This window comes from Fulmarus glacialis, unplaced genomic scaffold (genome assembly GCF_000690835.1).
Source record: "Fulmarus glacialis isolate BGI_N327 unplaced genomic scaffold, ASM69083v1 scaffold28540, whole genome shotgun sequence".
Lineage (NCBI taxonomy): Eukaryota > Metazoa > Chordata > Aves > Procellariiformes > Procellariidae > Fulmarus > Fulmarus glacialis.
The window spans coordinates 114,642-133,801 of record NW_009186640.1 but is presented as its reverse complement, the minus strand read 5'-3'; the positions used below and the strand labels follow the sequence as shown (position 1 = coordinate 133,801).

Genomic DNA, 19,160 nt, shown 5'->3' with positions numbered 1-19,160 from the left:
AGCCTAACACTTCTAAACATTAAAATATCAAACTAACCTAGTATGTGTAGCCTCTGGAATCAAGGATTTTTTCCAATGAAACAAATTCTGTTTCATGCTTCTTAGCTATTGTTATTTTTAAAAGAGAAAGCAGTTAAAACCATGATGGAAAATTCTTCAAGAGTGACTTTTTTAACAAAAATATGATAGACTCAGTAGCAGTAATGTAGGAATCAGCCTGTTCCAAAACAATCTGCCTAAACTAATTTGAAACTAATGAAAGCTAATCATTTCAAACCTTAATAACAGCTTGAAAAATATGTTATTTCACAATTAAGCAAATTAAGCAGGAAGATTTTTTTCACTAGAATGTGCAGATTTATCTTTCCATTAGATTTCAAGGATCACATTTGTATATAATCTACTATTTTAGCTGTACAGTAAATCAAAATAAATCAAAACAAACCTTCCCATTCACCAAAAATAGTTAGTGGGTTGTAAGGTTCTTTTACATTCTGTAACAAGTTCAGAGGAAAGAAATGTTGCCTCTCTCTCCTTAGCAGTTCTAGAAATTGAGTCCATATATAGGGAAGAAGTATTTGGGGACATCAATAGGAGCCCTTCTGCTTTAACAGAATGGAATTCTCACTTCTCTGACACAGTAACAAAGGGGAGGTCCTATAGCAATTCCTGAAAGAATTAAAACCCTGAAAATAGCTTGGAAGACCCGAAAGAGAAACAAATGACATGCATCAAGACTCCTTCACCTTAACATTTCCTAGGTTTTCAGTTTGGCAGGTACATAGTATTAAAATGAGATTATTCAGCCTAAGAAAAAACAACTATGAGTGCTTATCAGCTGAGCATAGTTAATAGTTAACATTTTGATCTGCAAACATTAAGTGAGCATTGCCTATAAGATCTGTTAACACTCAACAAAACAACAACCCATTTCAAAGCAGGAATTCCCTTGACAAAAAAGGGCTTGGCAATAAGCTACTAATAACACAACCTGCTCAACCTGTTGTGAAACCTTTTTGGACTGGTGCAGATCGCTACATGACAGTTTTCAAAGGAATACCAAGCTCTGCTTTATCTTCATCAATGTGTAGCTGCAGTCTTCCATTTTTACTTCTTTCAAGGTAATGCTAGGTTTTTGTAACTAAATATCTATGTCTCCACCTGCAGTAGATTCTCCATCTTTCATTAAAACATTAGACTAGTGAATATCAGTTTTCTGTGTCCATATGACTCTATAAACCACAGGGACATTAAAAGGAATAATAATTCTTCAGTATTTTGTACCAAGATAGGCTTTTATTAACTAACTAAAAATGTTTTAAATGTTTTAAAAGTTGACCCTTGAAGAATAATTATTTGTAGAAAAAGAGCAACTAAACAACAAGTTTATTTGTAACTTATCAACTATCATTCAATTCTAATGTTTAGCAGCAACATGGGAAATAAAATGAAACTAAAACCCAATTTTGAAGCCAAACATTTTTATGGCCTTTAGGGTATTTTTCTTACTGCTTGTAATGCAAGCCTTGATCAGTCCTAAATGCCTGCTCCTGAAGGACTGCCAAACAAAGCTATTTCTTCTCATAAGTGCTGTAAGTTTCTACTCATTGCTTCTATAACTTACAAATACTACTTCATCTGTCCTGGATGTGGCTCACATTATCTTTCATGAATGACAGGAGACAGAAAAGAGCATTCTATCATGTTCAGGGAAATGTTTTCAGGACTTTTCAAGTTCTCAACCATTCAGATATGTTGCTTTGCCTATTCTTTTAATTCCAGAATAATCTCAACCTTTAACCAACTGAAAGTTACCGGATGGCACTGGAGTCTCGGAATTAGAATGTCAGGAATACCTCATGATCATTCTCCACAACCAGTAGTGGAAATTGAACCTGATCAGTCAGGGTTTGAAAATATAGGAGATAGAACACTCACACTGTTCTGCACTCCCTGTTCCAAATGACAAATGTTAAATCTGGATTTACTTTCAAAATTTGCATTTCGCACTACAATAGGATACTGTGATAAGGACAGTTTAAAACATACTAACACAAGCTTAACAACTTGTATGGATTTTGAACTTCAGATGCTTTCCATGCTTTGTTTTCTTTGTATTAAGAACGTTAAAGCAATTTAAGGTGACATTTCCATGCTCATTAACAGAGGACACAGAGTCATTTGCAAGGAGACAGACAGGTGGTTTATAACTTCCATCATTATAATATTGAACAAGGTGACAACTATTGCCTGAAGAAAGGATAATTATACTACAAGAGAACTTAAACTACATATTCAGTTAACATTTATAAGAACTGGCAGAAAAAGCCACACACCAAAGCTAAATTATCCTCGTTTACCTGTTTAAATTGTGGTTAACAAAATTAATCCCCAATGCACATTTATTGGTATTGGTTTGTATATTGCATCAGCTAACTCTATCAAGTCAATTGGCTATTGGTCTTCAAAAGTATCTGCACTACCTATTTCACACTCCTGAAAGAAAGTAGACCTACTTACACTTTTAGAGTATCATCTTGTCACCTGAATCTCTTTTTTGAGATGGTGGATCAAATGCTCTTGAGACACTGTCTGCCTGGTTTTAACATACTAGCTGAGGAAGGACCAGTTAAGAGGTAAATCAACCCTTCCAAATGTCAAAGAGTTGATATGTGTCCTCTGCTTTAAACTCTTCCATGGTATATATGTACTTTTCTTCTCTGAACTACAGCAACATGTATAGCCTTAAATACTGCAAATTACATGGATGACTTTAAAGAAACTCAGACAACTTTGGTATCTCAACCATTTTTGTTTCTTGTAGAGAACAGTGGAAAGTTCTAAAACCCTAAGTGCAATTTCTGAGGTTACTGAAATATCCATATCCCTCAAAAAAAAAAAAAAAAAAAAAAAAAAAAAAAAAAAGACAGCACTCTACCCTTCTGTTTCTATGTTCTTCTCTTACTTTATGGGACGTACTCTAGAACTTATGGTATATATCGAGAAACCTCCTTATTTTCTTCCAATGCTTCATGAGCATTTACATAGGACACAGTCTTCTTCCATTATGTTCCCCTGTTATGTTTTTTCCATACATACTCCTCATTATTTTCCATAAATGCTAGTATATATTTTCCATTACTTCTAGTTAGTTTCCATACATACTCTTGGTTAACTGGGGAGAACAGTTTATTAATTCAATGAAGAGCAGCAGCAATATGATGGGACAATTTCTGAGAATATTTTTAAGAACTGGAATAACATTTTTGCAATTAAAACTTCATATGGCCCTTTTTAGTTGACATATTTTCTTAGAATTATCATGTAAATACAGGGAGAGAAACAACTCCAGGTTTTTCAATATATGTAACTACTTCTCATCTACCTGTAAATGATATAACACTGTACTTAATACTTGTACAAACAACAAACAGCTATTTCTCCTCTGTTGTCAATAGATCTAAAATTGTTTTACAGAGGAAGCAGCATTCTTTTTCCTAGTTTCCTTTCACAAAAATTTATTATCATTTTTCTCATACTAACTGATTCTGCCCTAATTCCAATTTATTTTACTGAACCTGAGTGAACCAGAACCATATACAGCATTTCATGAGAGTTCTTACCTGTAGCTGATAAATGCAACTAATGGATTTTGGCATTCTAGTGCCAGTGGTCCCCCTATGAGTAAGCAAGCATACCATGTCTTTCTCCTTACTTCTGATATTCCTTCTGATGTCTTCCAACTTTGAAGCAGAAATTACTACTACACGCTGAAAGCATAATTCATCATTTCACACTATTGAAATGTCACACAAGAAATATCTATCTTTCTTTACTTACTCAACTTGTTTTACTTCTGGAAAAGAGAACCATGCCATTGTTTGAAAGCAGAAAGGCTGAAGTCAGACTTAAAAATAAATGTCTTATAACAAAAAAGTAGGTTGCTTTGACTTAACATTATCATTATTACAAAATTATGCCTAATCCATCTTTGGAAGGACAAACTGGAAGAACAATTTGAAATGGTTCATCTATTCCACATCAACACCAGTGATGAACAAAACTGTTCATTCTATCATTCCATAATCACCACTAACAGGATCTTTTCAGTATCTTAAATCAAACGTATCTTTTGTTCAGTTTGAAGAGCCATTTTCCCATAGCAAGATGCATTTCATTGCACAAATACATCTGTGCAACTCTAACATTCTTATCGTAATACATGAGGTAGTGTTCCTACGTGTCTTTACATATGCATCTACAGCGTGTACGCATATGTCTATGCCTAGTCTTTGAATCATAAGCAGGAATCACAACAAAATGCAAGAGAAATTATGCTATTCAAGGAAAATCTTGCGCAAGCTTTGAGTACAGTGATCACGATCTGGTTGATTGACTTGAATACTTGAACAGTAAATACTGGTCAAAATTCTCTGGGAGATCAGAACGTTAATTTTAACAATGCTGTCAGATTTGGCATCCAAAATGCAGAAGGGTGATGTAAAAGGATGATAGATGCTAGAGATCTAAGAAAGAAATACAAAATCAAGATGTGGCTATGTCATGTGAGTTTCATAATCAGAATAATCCTGTTCAGTGACATGCTAATGAGCCAAATCACCTAACATTAAGGGATTGAGTGAATTTTTCACTTTAGAAGAAATTAAAAAAAATTATTTTAAAATAATAGGAAACACTAGAAGGATTGTACCTTGGAAAAAATGCAGTGGGGAAGGTAGCTATGAATCTACACATGCTGGAGAGGTACAACGGTTTAAATAAATTTTCAATTTTGAAAGGAAAAGAAAAACACTTGAAAGAGGATTCAGTTACTGTTCCAGGAACTATATAATTATGTAGTGCCACACACAGTAGAAAGGATACTGTACTTAACTATAAGTGTTGCTATTTATTTATCTTGTATTTATCCTCTTTCTTCTGGTCTTATTTTAAAAAGCAAATCTTGAAGAGGAAATAAGATCAGCATTTTAATGTATTCACTTCTGGGGAAATAAGAAATGAACCATGATAATCCTATAATGCAGATTAGAGCTGACGAATGGGTCATAAAAGCACAAAAAGCAATAATTTCAGGTCTGAAAATAACGGTAGTTTTGCAAATCATATAAAAAAACTTAACATGTAATGTTATTAATGAGATGCTCAGCTGAGCAAAAACTGTAATTAAAACTAAATACAAATCAAAATACTTTCGGCAATCAGAAATGACAGTATCTCTATGAGCTGGTAATTTATGAGTATGCATAAATCACTCCAACTGATATAAAACACAGCAGAAAACAGAACTTTTATTTCCTAATCTTTACAATAACATTCTGTTTTATGCATTGTCAGTTTTTGCATCCTGAAATTGTTTTTTCATCAATTTCTCTACACTGCCTCAAGTAAGATTAAAAAAAAATTATCCATTTCTGTTGAACAATACATTGTAAACCTGATTCTCCAAGTGGCTCAGAATGAAAGTAATCACCCAATATATTCACAATTAAAAAGTTAAAGCAATTCAGACTAATTTGGTAGGAAAATTCATGACATATAGAAAATATTATCCACTGCTGGCACCTCAAAAAGAAATTATTTCTGTTTTGTAGTGAGGAATTTCTACTTACTATAATGACAAGCAATACATTTTTTCCCTTCCTGGATCTCAAACCACATTCCATGTAGTACGTTATAAGTATACATCAAGTACTGGCTGGGATTGTAGCAGGATGTTTCTGATAAAACTGCATTCAGTAAGCCCTTTTATATCTTTAGATTATTACAGTTGATAATCAATACAGTGCACACTGGAAATTATATTTTTTTAAATTATTATAAGGGCACTTACCTTGACATGACCATTTCCCAAAACTAATCATAAATATACCAAAAACGAAAAGGTGAATTCACTAAACATTAGGAGTCTGCCATTAAAGACTGACAATTTAAATTAATTTAGGTCTTTCAAGCTTAAATCTTTGTTATTGAAAAATTATGGAATAGAAATTGTAACTCCTAAAATTATCATGTTTATTATTATACTAATTTTATTACAGTGAACTTTTTCCCATGATAAATTAAAAAAAGATAAATTAATAAATTCCCAAGGAAAATATTATGTGCTAAGTACAGCCACTATCTTTCTCTGTCTTTGCTACAACTATCTGAACATTTTTATGTTTTAGGCATGTTTAATATTTACATTTCAAGAGCCACAAAGAAAAAAAACATCAGAAAATGCAGGTTTTGCCAATAGCTCTGCTGGATTTTGGCTAGGCTTCTTTACTAGTCAAATGTACTATAGACCCCCAGAATCAGTATGGTAGCTTTCTAGAAAATCAAGCCAAAACTGGTCTCACTCATCTTTAGTTCTGGCCATCTGCTTGAAGCATCTGGTAACTGGGTACATTCACCCACATCCAGAACGTGACTGCTCTCTTGCCAACTATGTGCCTAGGTAACTGCCAATATGTGCTTCTCCACTACTAACATGACAACTGTCAAAAAGAAGATGAACATGTACGAATAAATCTAAATTAAACTAACACATTACTTTCCCAAGTTACAGCAATATTTTTTGGACATAATTTCTTGATAATGGCAACGATAAATAAGTCACACAGTGAAATCTTTCTAAGGCTAAGAACTATAACAAGGATATCAAAGATCTAAGTACTTTGAGAAGTTATTTTTAACATTTAATCCTTGCTATTTTATCTGACAACTAGAAGATATATATATGCAGCTATTATTTAAGAAAAAATCAAAACAAGTAATACTAGCAATGAGTTACATTTTTAGATAAAAACATCAGAATTATACATTCAATATCTGATTGAAGAAGAAGAAATAAAATACGGAATCAGTTCAGATTCTTTTCAAAGTTTCTTTTCCAATTAATGCAAGTGTATAAAATTATTAGATGTAGTCTAACTGCCACACATTAAATATATTGCAAGAGGATTTGGTATGCCATATTAGAAATTAGAACATAAATGACAGATTAGTACACAAATGGTAAAGAAATGTGCAACTTCCATTGAAATTCATCTTCTTGTCATATAATTTTCTAACACCTCTGCTCACTCAAAAAGAATACCTAAAAATTATTTTGTGCACTTCATATTAGGAGAAGAAGTAAAAAAAAAAGAGGTAACTGTAATTACTGAAATGATTAATTCCTTTACCAAGTATCATCAAACAAACTTTTCGTCTTCTTTTGCTATGACATTTGTGAAAAGGTCAGATGTATTCAATGGCTAGGGAGTATGCGATTAAAAGTTAAAAGCATGTGTAAGAGAGATCTACAGACAGAAAATCCAAAATCAAAGCCTGGAAAAGTAATCCAGGATCATGATAGTAAACTACTAGACTACAGTTAGAGGAAAAGTATAAATCCAAGGATATTTGGAGATTGTCATAGGGACTTCTTTTTTTTCTTGCCCTGTCTGAATCATCAGTTGTCCCTCTTCTTGTATTTAAATTTTAAGGTCCATGGAGTAAAGCTTACAGTTTTATTATGCAGCAAGTTAGCACACAAGACAGCGTGGTCCTTATCCACCACTATGGCTCCAATGCACAATATTGCTGCTGCCACCAAATTAATAATAGTAACAAAATTATATACTATTTCTATTAAGCACTGTGATTATGACTGACAAACACCTTACTTCACATGCAGGTGGTCCCACAGTTATCCGCCGTTCCATGGTCAGTCATGGTAATCCAGTTTAAAATAGATTAGGAAACAAGTGCTATATCTTTTCCATCCTCCCATTTTAAAAGGTTTTACCAAATGTTCATTTAAGTCCATTGAAAAATTATTCTAAATAGCATATGTAATAAATTAGCACATACCTTATGTAAATATTCCATTTTACTTTTTTGTTTTCATCACATCTATTTTAAAGACTCTATTTTCAAAGCTTTACGATTTATTATATTGCAATGTTTTCCAAAATACTGTAATGTAATTTTTGATTGATACAAGAAATAGAACTACAGTAAGTTCTTGATAAATTGTACATGGTGATAATTCCTCTCATATCTGTTAAATTGCGTTAAGATACAGTAAACGAGCACAAGGATAGTAGACCAGACTCAATTAGCGAAAGAGAAAGGGTAAATCTCATGTAAATCCAGCTGATCACCATGTTTTTCTGAATCTGTCTTTATTTGTAAAGTAACCTCAATGCACATGATTTCCATGCACATAAAGAACTTTTAATGATCTATAAAATCTTGTCATTCTTATCTTGTAATAGTCTAAGGTGTGAGAATTTGTCCTGGTTTACAGCCACATTAAACATTTTAAGCTTGTGGCTTTCCCTCAGGCAAATTTATTCCAAGTAAGGAAAAAAATGAAAAGGAGGTGTAACAAGTTCACAAAATAAATATAAACACATATACTGAGATAATTATTCAGACACTGCAAATTGCTTCTAGGGTTAAGTACAAGTAACTTTGCCATTTCCTTTACATCTTGCACTTAATGCTATTCAGGGCCGCCTGAAGTTCTAAAAAATCAATCATTAGAAAAAAAGTAAAGTAGATTTCCAAAATTAGTCACTATCCCAACAGGAAGCCCTAGTCAAATTTTTCAAACATGTCCAGATATTTCAGATACTGACTTTTGAGGTTTTCAACCTAAGACTCTGAAAATCCAACTGTCATCTGATACTGTCAGCTGCCCAAGTTGAACACCTGAGAACGGAGATTGTCAGAAACACTCTAATTTCCAAAAATCCTTGTTCATATTTTAATGTGAGACTATATGTTAGTTATATGTAAGAATATAAAACATTAAAAGCATATTACAGTGAACTGTTAATTTGTATTTGTAAAGAGAAACAGTATTCTGCATTAAACTCTTTGCTCCAGAGAGTGGAATGAAAGCAAGACTATATACAGTAGCAGAAATTCTTTCAATTTTTACAAAGCCTATACAATTTCCAGCAACCGTATCAGACCAGCTAGTAGAGCTTACTTCTAGAAATATTTTATTTCAAGACTGACTCTGTTATGAAAACATATTATATTATCTTTTTGTTCTTTAACCTAAACTTGTACTTCTGCCTCAGTCACAAACTTTCTGTACATATTTCAACAAAAACATCCCACTTACATTTTTATAGAGAAAAAAAACCCAGATTTTTGTGCCAATTCTTGAAATACGTCAAATAAATAAGTTGTTACATCTTTTTATCAGTCGTGCTGTAATAAAAAATTCCCCAAGGAAACAATTTTTTTTTTTTTTTTTTAGTTCTGATCATAGAAGAAGGAAAAATTGCCTTGTAAAATTATCAGAAAGGTACTAAATCTTCAAAGTTAAGTCTGTATATTTCCATAACTAACACTTAAAAAAACAAACAAAAAAACCCTAAGTGCTGTAACTACAATCAAGTGAGGTACGAAATGCCTCATGCCCAATTTTTGGTTAGTGACATTTCCAGATTTCTGTCCACAGAACTGCTCAAAGTGGTTATAATGACAAGAATTGAGAAGTGGTTCTTTCAGTTGATGTGTTTGAAAGGTAGCTTTGTACGAACAGCTGTGTTTTCAAAATGCTTGCCACCTCTAAATTGGTCCTTGTGAAGTGAACTGTTTGCCTTATTGCCAGCAGGGCACATTGCAGTGTAGCTGCTGCATTTTTAGTTTTTATCACTGTCTCTCTAACTGCTGAAGTGGAAAAGAAAGATTGCCAAAACCTGACGTGTTTCTTTCCCTTTCTGCCCACTCTGACTTGGTTCTTAGCTGTCTGTTGCTCCAGTGATGAGAAACGTTGCTCAGTTTATTCATTCACTGAATGTCTTTTCCAGCTCAAATAATGGTGATACCCTCTTGTAAACCAAGGCTCCAGCTGTCAACAGCAGTAAATGAAACAAACCTAATTAAGACATACCAACCATTGTCTACACAAGAGATAATTAGGCTGCAAAAAGTCACGCACATTACAGTGCATTTTTCTAAAAGCAAGAGATAATACCTTAAAAGCAAGAGGCACACCATATTTAGTAAGACAGTAAGTATGGATTGCAATAGGAATGGACTTCCAGAAGAAATTAAATAATCTGTCCACAAAGATTTAATCAGTTTTAGGACAGAAGTTCTAGTACAGGAAAACAATAATAAAAATACCAAATATAATTACTATTAAGCGATACTAACTTTTTAGATGCAGACTCTAATTAGACTTTTTAATTGCAGATACTAGGAAGCAAACAATACCATTTTATCTGGATGAGGAAATATATGTACAATCAGAGTGCACATAAAGATTTATAAATGCAGCTGGGTAAAGAATTACATCAAAGACTCCAAAACTACGATGCACAGCTCCTGTTGTTGCTTGTGTGAAAACACTTATTCCACAGCTCAGCTTACTGGTCATAATTTGCTGTCGAGCCTCATCTCTACAAGCTTTTCTACTGTGCACCATAGTAGGTACAAGTTTTAAGAATCGCTTGCATCACAACAAAAATCTTGAGAGGTCACCAAAACCCACTAACAAAAGAGCTATAATAAATACAGGTTTTTTGCTTAACAGTTAATGCTGATATAATCGCATTATTTGAATTAACTTTTTTTTTTAAAGAAAATACCTATTTGTGCACAGAAACCTCTGTGTATGTAAATCTCAGATACTTTAAATACTACTCAAAGGAACAGGACAAATAACCTTCAGGTTCTTTTTGTCCTTCTTCTTAGTACCTTTAAAACTGGATGTTTGAAATGCAAAACTTTCACATAAACCTCCAGATAGTACAAAGCATATAGCTTTAAAGCATTGGAACCCATTAATAAAAATTCTGAAAATCACTGTTAGTAAGAGTGTTTCAATGTGATCTTTATTTAGTGTTATCAGTACATATTTACTATTATCAGTACATTAATGAAGAAAAGGAATCAATGCATTCCCAAAGTTCAAAGTACCAGAAAGTTAAATTCTTATTTTCCAATACAAACATTTATCTCTGTGATGCTACATTCTTCAAGGAAATTGAACTTCACTTACAGTTTATAGTGTTGAGTGCAAGATACCAATTTACATGAGGTTTATTTTGTTACAGTAAACTGCAGCTCACTTCTCGGTTCAAAATGGTTAGAAATTAATTACATACACACAGACACACATACCTAATCAATACAACCAGTTGGCATAAACAAAGTCATACTGCATAACTTGATTCTGGGTTTTGATCTCTTCAAGTGGGACCAGAAAACATCAGTAATCCACGGCTTTTTACCTTCTCTGTCAACATTGTATATCAGTCACGCAATAATACTTTTATAAACAAAAAGACCAACAAAAATGTTTGCCACTCAAATGATTCTATACAATTTTTGCTGTACATTTCACTACTTCACTTTTTTGTGTACTATGTCATATGGTGTGTACTACAGTCATATTAGTTTTAGGTTGTCCTGCGAGGAGCAGGGAATTGGACTCGATGATCCTTATGGGTCCCTTCCAACTTGATATATTCTATTCTATGATTCTATTATCTCATAAGCCACCATGGATGTCCATACTACTCCAGAAACATTCTTTTATTCCACACCTTGAATGATAGTTAATACCAAATCATTTTCACGTAAAATACTACATAGATATGACACTATTTAAACCAAAAATCTTTCTGAAGTGAAACAGTGTATTTTGGAACGATGACTCTGCAGGCTGGGAGTGAGTGTGAAAATTATTCTACAATCTGTTATTCAAGGCACTCAACCCCAGTGAATATTTTATACAAGGCAGAAGCACTTTAACTAGAGAAATAAGAAAGATTTATGCTAGAACACCATATGAGCTTGAGCTGGTGGCTTATTAGCTGGAGCGTTCACCAGAAAGAGAAAAGACATCAGATTAAATCATAAAGAAGAATTTAAACCTGGATCTCCAACCTCTTCTTTTTTGCTGCCTTCTGCTCTTAAAATATGTCATACATATATGACATGAAAATGTGCACTGGTGCCCTTGGTTTTGGCTTGAGAATCCCATAGAAGCTGAACTATAAACTCAGGAGGAGTATAAACTCAAATGCAGGACGATGTTGGCTCTATGTACATGAAAATGTAGTAGTTTACGTGCTTTAAGTGGTACAGCCTCTCAGGTACCTGGGACACACATGAAAAGTCCATCTTGGTCCACATCCTATCTTTCACAGTGGCCAATAGCAAATGTCCAGGGAGGAGCAGAAAACCAGGTCAGCAATATAGTTATACTTCTCCAGAATACTTTCCCAGTACCTCTACTGAGCAGAAGTCCCTGAGTGTCATAGTTGGATCAAAATGCTGAGATTTGATAGCTGCAGTAGCAGTCCATTGAATCTCAATTAATTTACTATTCAGGTAAGATTTCCAATGGCCTTTCAATTATTTGAAGCTTACATTTTGTATTTACAGATACATTTTTAATATACAATCCAAATAGAATTCCACAAGTCAATGGGACATGTGCTTTAGAAAGTGCATCAAGAACACGATTCAAAAAATTCCTGCCCACACCCATCCTTTCTTCTCCCTACATAGTAAATTACATCTGTGCATTTGGCATAGAATGATTTCTATTGAAATCTTCAGTAAATGGGACAGTACTCCATACAGCCTTATCGTCTTGCCTCCTGGTGGCAAAATTAAGAGCAAGTTATGGGTATTAACTGTCCAGTGCAAACCTTTATTTTTCTGCAAGCCTCAAGTTCATCTCGTTTCCCAGAACAAAGGAACAGATGACATTTTTACTATTTTAATCACCATGTCTTTGCATTTCAATATAAACTGGGCCATTTGCGTACATATTATTAATCCTCAAAACAGCAGAATTTTTTCTGTATATTTATCTCACACATTGTCTGTTCACTGTATTAATACACTTAAATGTTAAAATAAAATATTAAATGTCCTTAAATGTACATAACACAGACAGCAGCCTCAAAGACTTGCCAAATGTACTGCAAATTGGCCCAATGCTCGTGTCACTCAACATGGTCCAACACCTTTCCTCTGAGCTGATATGGAATGTCTATGTGGTCAATATGCCTAATCCTCCTGGGCCTGGAAATTAAATCTAAAATCCAAATCCTTGACACTTGACTTTTGTAATCCTGTCTATCTATACCAGCAACACCTGAAAAGTTATTTATCAATGTCAATGAAGCACTGAACTTACCTTATAGTTTGTAAACAATGTCACTGTGAATTTTAACACTAGAGGCAAGGGGATAAAGGGCATAAATGTGCATCATATGACAGTCTCCTGAGACGAAGTCTGGTTAAAGTTAGTGTGAAGTCTATATTATGAAGTAAATGAAGCAGTTAATGCGTACTATTTCATATATGAAAACACAGGAACTTTTGAATTATATGGCTTGGAACACAATGTACACTTAAAGTAGGATTTTCTTTTTTCCTCCAGAAAAAGCAAGTACATACCAAAAATCTGGAGAGGACACATTTGATGCTTCAAGATGCTAAGGCTTCAGTCTTTACTATAATTTGGGACATGAAGACAATCTGCAACTTCATAGCAAATTTCAGATTCTTGCAGAGCTACAGACCAAAGTAATTGCTAGTGCAGATTTTTTTCCTTCTTATCACTCTAAAGACACTTTTCTGTTATTATTATTCCTTACAATTGAAGTTATCGAAGCCAAAATAAGCAAGCCAGTAATTAGCCTGAATTTGCCATTATTATGAGGTACATATTTCTTTCTAATTATCGCTTTAAAGATAAAAACAAGTTTTCTTCCTAAACAGCAGCTACAAAAATAATTAGAAAATTATAAAACCTGTGGATTATCAATTTTGTATATTTCTGTATAAATATCTCACAGGCTTGCCTAAGAATGTCATCATTAGGAATGTGTATTAATCCAACCATTCCGTTTTCCTTTGATTACACATAAATGATGTTCTTTATATTCATAAACTTCATGTTCAAAAGCTAAATATTCATGCTCTGTAGGATTTTGCTCACTGTTTACATTTTCAAAGCCAACTGAACTCAGTCTGCTTCTAGTGATAACTGAAAGAAAAAAGAAAATATTTTAAAGGACCATAAAATATGTAGAAAAATCTCACTGATATATTTTGCTTTATACTTTGCGGATCTTCATCTTTCTGTAGAGCAATGCTCCACTGGATGTATGACAAGCTACAAGTCTAAAGATATATTACTATATTAACTTCATTTATGCTATCTGGATAGCACTACAATACTCTAGGCACCACAGTCATTTTCTTTTCTTACTTGCAATAATTAACATTAGAGAGCAAAAGATGGCTAAATTAATTTATAACTTTATAGTTTCTTATACTAATTATTTCCTCTTCTTATATTTTAGGTCATCCTGTCATTCCTGCAAACACTAATCAATCATGGGATTTGAAGTTAATACTACTAAATAAATGAATTGCTTAATCTCCTATGACCATCTATACATACTTCATCTTCACAAAGCTTATCAATTTTATGTCATCAAGGACAGAGTGACCTTCATCTCCACAAAATGCCTCTTACTACTGGACAAGTTGGTTGCAAATTTATCACTTACCCTCAGGAAGAAAGTCCTTCGCAATCATCATTTGACAAATGCAAGTCTGTGTTTTATCAATTGACCAGGTCATACTAAATTGCAAAACCATAACTGTGGAATACTAAAGTATCTGTTACTTTTCCGAACATTTGAGCTAAGATGAAGGACATGCAACTCAAAATTAATTTTCTACTTGGCCTAGTTATGACTGCACTAGTACAAGCTGTAGGAAAAAAAGCAGACTGCCCAGAGTCATGTATATGTGAGATCAGACCATGGTTCACCCCCAGGTCTGTGTATATGGAGGCTCCAACAGTGGACTGTAATGATTTAGGCCTTTTTAATTTTCCAGCCAGACTGCCTGCCGACACACAGGTTCTACTTTTACAGACTAATAATATTGCAAAAATTGAACATTCAGTAGACTTCCCAGTGAATTTAACTGGTCTAGATTTATCTCAGAACAATTTATCCTCAGTGAAGAGTATTAATCTTAGAAAGATACCACAGTTGCTTTCAGTGTACCTTGAAGAAAACAAACTTACTGAACTCCCTGAAGAATGTCTCTCTGGACTCCACAATTTACAAGAGCTTTATATTAATCATAACCTGCTTTCTGTGATTGCACCGGGAGCTTTCATAGGCCTCAATAATCTTCTCAGACTTCACCTCAATTCAAATGGTCTGCAAATGATCAACAGGAAGTGGTTTGAAGCTACTCCTAATCTTGAAATTCTCATGATTGGAGAAAACCCAATAATCAGAATCGAAGATATGAACTTTAAGCCTCTTATCAACCTGCGCAGCCTAGTTTTAGCAGGCATAAATCTCACTGAAATACCAGATAATGCTTTGGCTGGCCTTAACAATTTAGAAAGCATCTCCTTTTATGACAACAGATTTGTTAAAGTGCCCCACATTGCTCTTCAAAAGGCTATAAATCTTAAATTTCTGGATCTAAATAAGAATCCCATTAACAGAATACGACGAGGGGATTTTAGCAATATGCTGCACCTAAAAGAGTTAGGAATTAATAACATGCCTGAACTAATTTCTATAGATAGTCTTGCTGTTGATAATTTGCCAGATTTAAGAAAAATAGAAGCTACCAATAACCCCAGATTATCATACATTCATCCAAATGCATTCTACAGACTTCCCAGGCTGGAATCGCTCATGCTCAACAGCAACGCGCTGAGTGCCCTGTACCGCAGTACAGTAGAATCCTTGCCTAACCTCAAAGAAGTTAGCATACACAGCAATCCCATTAGGTGTGATTGTGTCATCCGCTGGATCAACATGAATAAAACAAACATTCGCTTCATGGAGCCGGAGTCCCTGTTTTGTGTAGACCCTCCTGAATTCCAAGGCCAGAACGTGAGACAGATACACTTCCGGGAAATGATGGAAATCTGTCTCCCCCTGATAGCTCCTGAAAGCTTTCCATCTACTCTGGATTTAAAAACTGGCAGCCATATTTCCTTACACTGCAGAGCAACAGCAGAACCAGAACCTGAAATCTACTGGATAACACCATCAGGACACAAACTTTTGCCTAATACTGTTTCTAATAAATACTACATTCATTCTGAAGGAACGTTAGACATAAGTGATGTAACACAAAAAGAAAGTGGCTTGTACACATGTATAGCAACAAATTTAGTTGGGGCAGACCTAAAGTCAGTCATGATTAAAGTGGACGGCTCCTTCCCGCAGGACAGCAATGGATCTCTGAATATTAAAATAAAAGATATAAAATCTAATTCTGTTTTGGTTTCATGGAAAGCAAGTTCTAAAATTCTGAAGTCCAGTGTTAGATGGACAGCCTTTCTGAAAGCTGAAAACTCTCAGGCTGCACAGAGCGCTCGAATACCATCTGATATAAAGGTATATAATCTTACACATCTAAATCCATCAACTGAATACAAAATTTGTATAGATATTCCCACTATCTATTCACAGAATAAGAAACAATGTGTCAACGTAACCACAAAAGGACTGGACTTGGCAGTGAAAGGCTATGAAAAGAACAACATAATAGGATTCCTTGCCTGCCTTGGTGCTCTTCTGGGAATCATCTCTGTGATATATCTCTACAGCTGCATCTCACGAGAGATGAACTATGATGTTGGACACAGCTATCTAAAGAATTACCTGAAGAAACAATCCTTCTCACTCAATGAGCTTTATCCTCCTCTTATCAGTCTTTGGGACATGGGCAAAGAAAAAAGCACAGCAATGGAAGTAAAAGCAACTGTAATAGGTGTACCAACCAATATGTCATAAATATGTCAGTATATCACTTAATTTCTGAAATAAAAAGCACATGACTGCATTTGTGCTGAATAAAAAGGCAACAAGAAAAAGTATTTCTTTTAGGAACTAGATGCCTGGACTTTGCTGCTGCCGACAAATGGGAATATGTACTGACTCAGCATCAGAGAAGAATTTTAAGTAACTGGCTTCTAAGGGTATTCTACCAACCAAATAAGATTAACTTCATTTTCTAGAACTTTCATGGGACTTTGAAGTACGGAATACAGTGCAAGTAGCCAAGATCATTTTCTGGGTTTTTTTTTTTATTATTATATAAAAGTAGTGGAACTGAGCAATACCTCCTCCTGTGTTGTATTACACACACTAGCCACGAGTTTTTGCAGTGAACAGATATACTAGGATTGACACATGGTGTAATGAAATGGACAAATTCTGTAGAGTAGACACAGTGAGTATGTGAATTTTTTTTATGAGGAAAATACATTTTTGATTAAAATCAAAATAGTTTTTGGCTTGTTTGTTTCTAAAAAAAAACATTCTGGGAGCTCTTGTCTGACAATAAACAAACTCATTCCAATGTCTGATAAAATACCTCCTTACATATTCTCTTGCTGAAATGCCAGTCTGAGCACATAGGATATTTTTGCTGGTTTTAGGCTGTATAACTGCAATAAACCACACAATAAATATTTTTATAAAGTACTTACACATAATAATAACCATATTTTACACATTGCTTATTGTGGGAGGAAGAAGAGAGAAGGAGGGTGGGAAGGAGACATAAGAATGAGAGGGAAAAAGATTGTTAGCTACTGATAACAGCAAGTTTTGAGCTGCTTTGGTATTTTCCCAGAAGCCTGAAAACTAAATGCAATGTTTAGACGCAGATAACATAAATCCAATATTTTGTCTTCAGTCAAAAGAGTAATTCAGTTATTAGTAATGTCTGAACTTTAGGCTGGCCATACAGGGAACTCAGACAGTTTGAACAGTTTAAATGATATTAAAGTTTTCTTTCTGGACCTGCACACTTCTGTTCAACTATAGCAACAACTGACTAGTTTATAAACCTCCTCAGCTTTCACAATGTAACAAGCATTAAATGACTGACAGAAACATTATTAGTAGAAATGAAATGAAACAAAACTAAAAGAGAACAATGAATACCTGACTACTCACATTGAAGCAAAAGTTCTCATGGGAGTAGGACTGGGCCCATAAGTAGCAAATGTGCACAGGAAGCTGTTGATCAGAGTGTTGATTACAAGCTAAACACAATTCTGTTAGGATGGAAAAAGTGACTACTCCTAAGCCCAGTAGAGAAAAGACATCTGATCATTATGGTACCTGATAAAAAGATGTGGTACCTCCTGAAAAAGAAAGCAACAGCAGAAGTTTTACGTTATTTTGGTTCATATATATGAAAACAAATAGGAAGAATGAAGGAAAAAAAATAGTTATGTCTGAATATTGTGCTTAAGGAAGTAAATATTCACAGAATGCATAGATAGCTTGAATTACAAAGTAAAAATAGGACTAACAAACATTTCTTGTAAGTCTTTAGTAGACTAACATTTTCCAACATTTTATCTTTCTAGACTTGGTTGAAGTAAACATATCTGTAGAATTGCTCACAGAATTTTTGTATGTAGAAGAAGAAGAGTTACTTCCTATATTTAGACTTTAATAGAAGAGTTACTTCTTGTATTTAGACATTAACTTTTCCACTTATTTATAGTTTGCTGTATACTTTCAAAATATTATTGGTCTATAAACAGTTATAACATGGAAAAATAATTTCTTTCTACCTAGTACTAATGAATAACTTGCTTTCATGTTAAAGATGTCCTTTTCCTAGTTAAATCCCAGGATTTTAAAATTATGTAAAGGTAATTTTCAAAGTTGTTAAAGGCAGAAGGAAGAACCTGATACTAATTTTAAACTACCAAAACTTAGGATCTTCATAGAGTCGATATATTTCCCTGAAGAAGGAAGTTTACAAACCTGATGAATCACTATCGCACATAAAGGCACACTGAAATTTATTAGCTAACCGCTGCGATGGCATGACAGACCTCAGCACCACGGACAGCTCCTGGAGCGGAGCTGTTCCTCCAGAAGAGGTAGCTAAAACGGGACCCATCACCAAGCAGATATTGTACTTGTCAGCAAGAACTTGTAGGTATATCTTGTATGTTTACCTTTGGAATCAAGCAACATTTAGAACTTACAACTCTTAGAGCTTAGAAATGAGAATCTAATTTTTTTCAGGCAAAAACATCTCTGCACAATGGTACAAAACAGCACAAAATACAAGTCTAATGGGGAGCACTGATAAGAAGACTT

General features: G+C 34.1%; 1 protein-coding gene across 1 annotated transcript in view; it reads left to right on the top strand.

The window, feature by feature from the left end:
- Nucleotides 1–17,316, top strand: part of LRRN3 (leucine rich repeat neuronal 3) — a 35,138-nt gene extending 17,822 nt beyond the window's left edge. Inside the window, exon 2 of the mRNA XM_009572228.1 lies at nucleotides 14,346–17,316. Coding sequence (XP_009570523.1) covers nucleotides 14,697–16,823 — 2,127 coding nt within the window. The 5' untranslated portion in view covers nucleotides 14,346–14,696 and the 3' untranslated portion in view covers nucleotides 16,824–17,316. The remainder of the gene's footprint in view (nucleotides 1–14,345) is intronic.
- The last annotated feature ends 1,844 nt before the right edge of the window (nucleotides 17,317–19,160 follow it).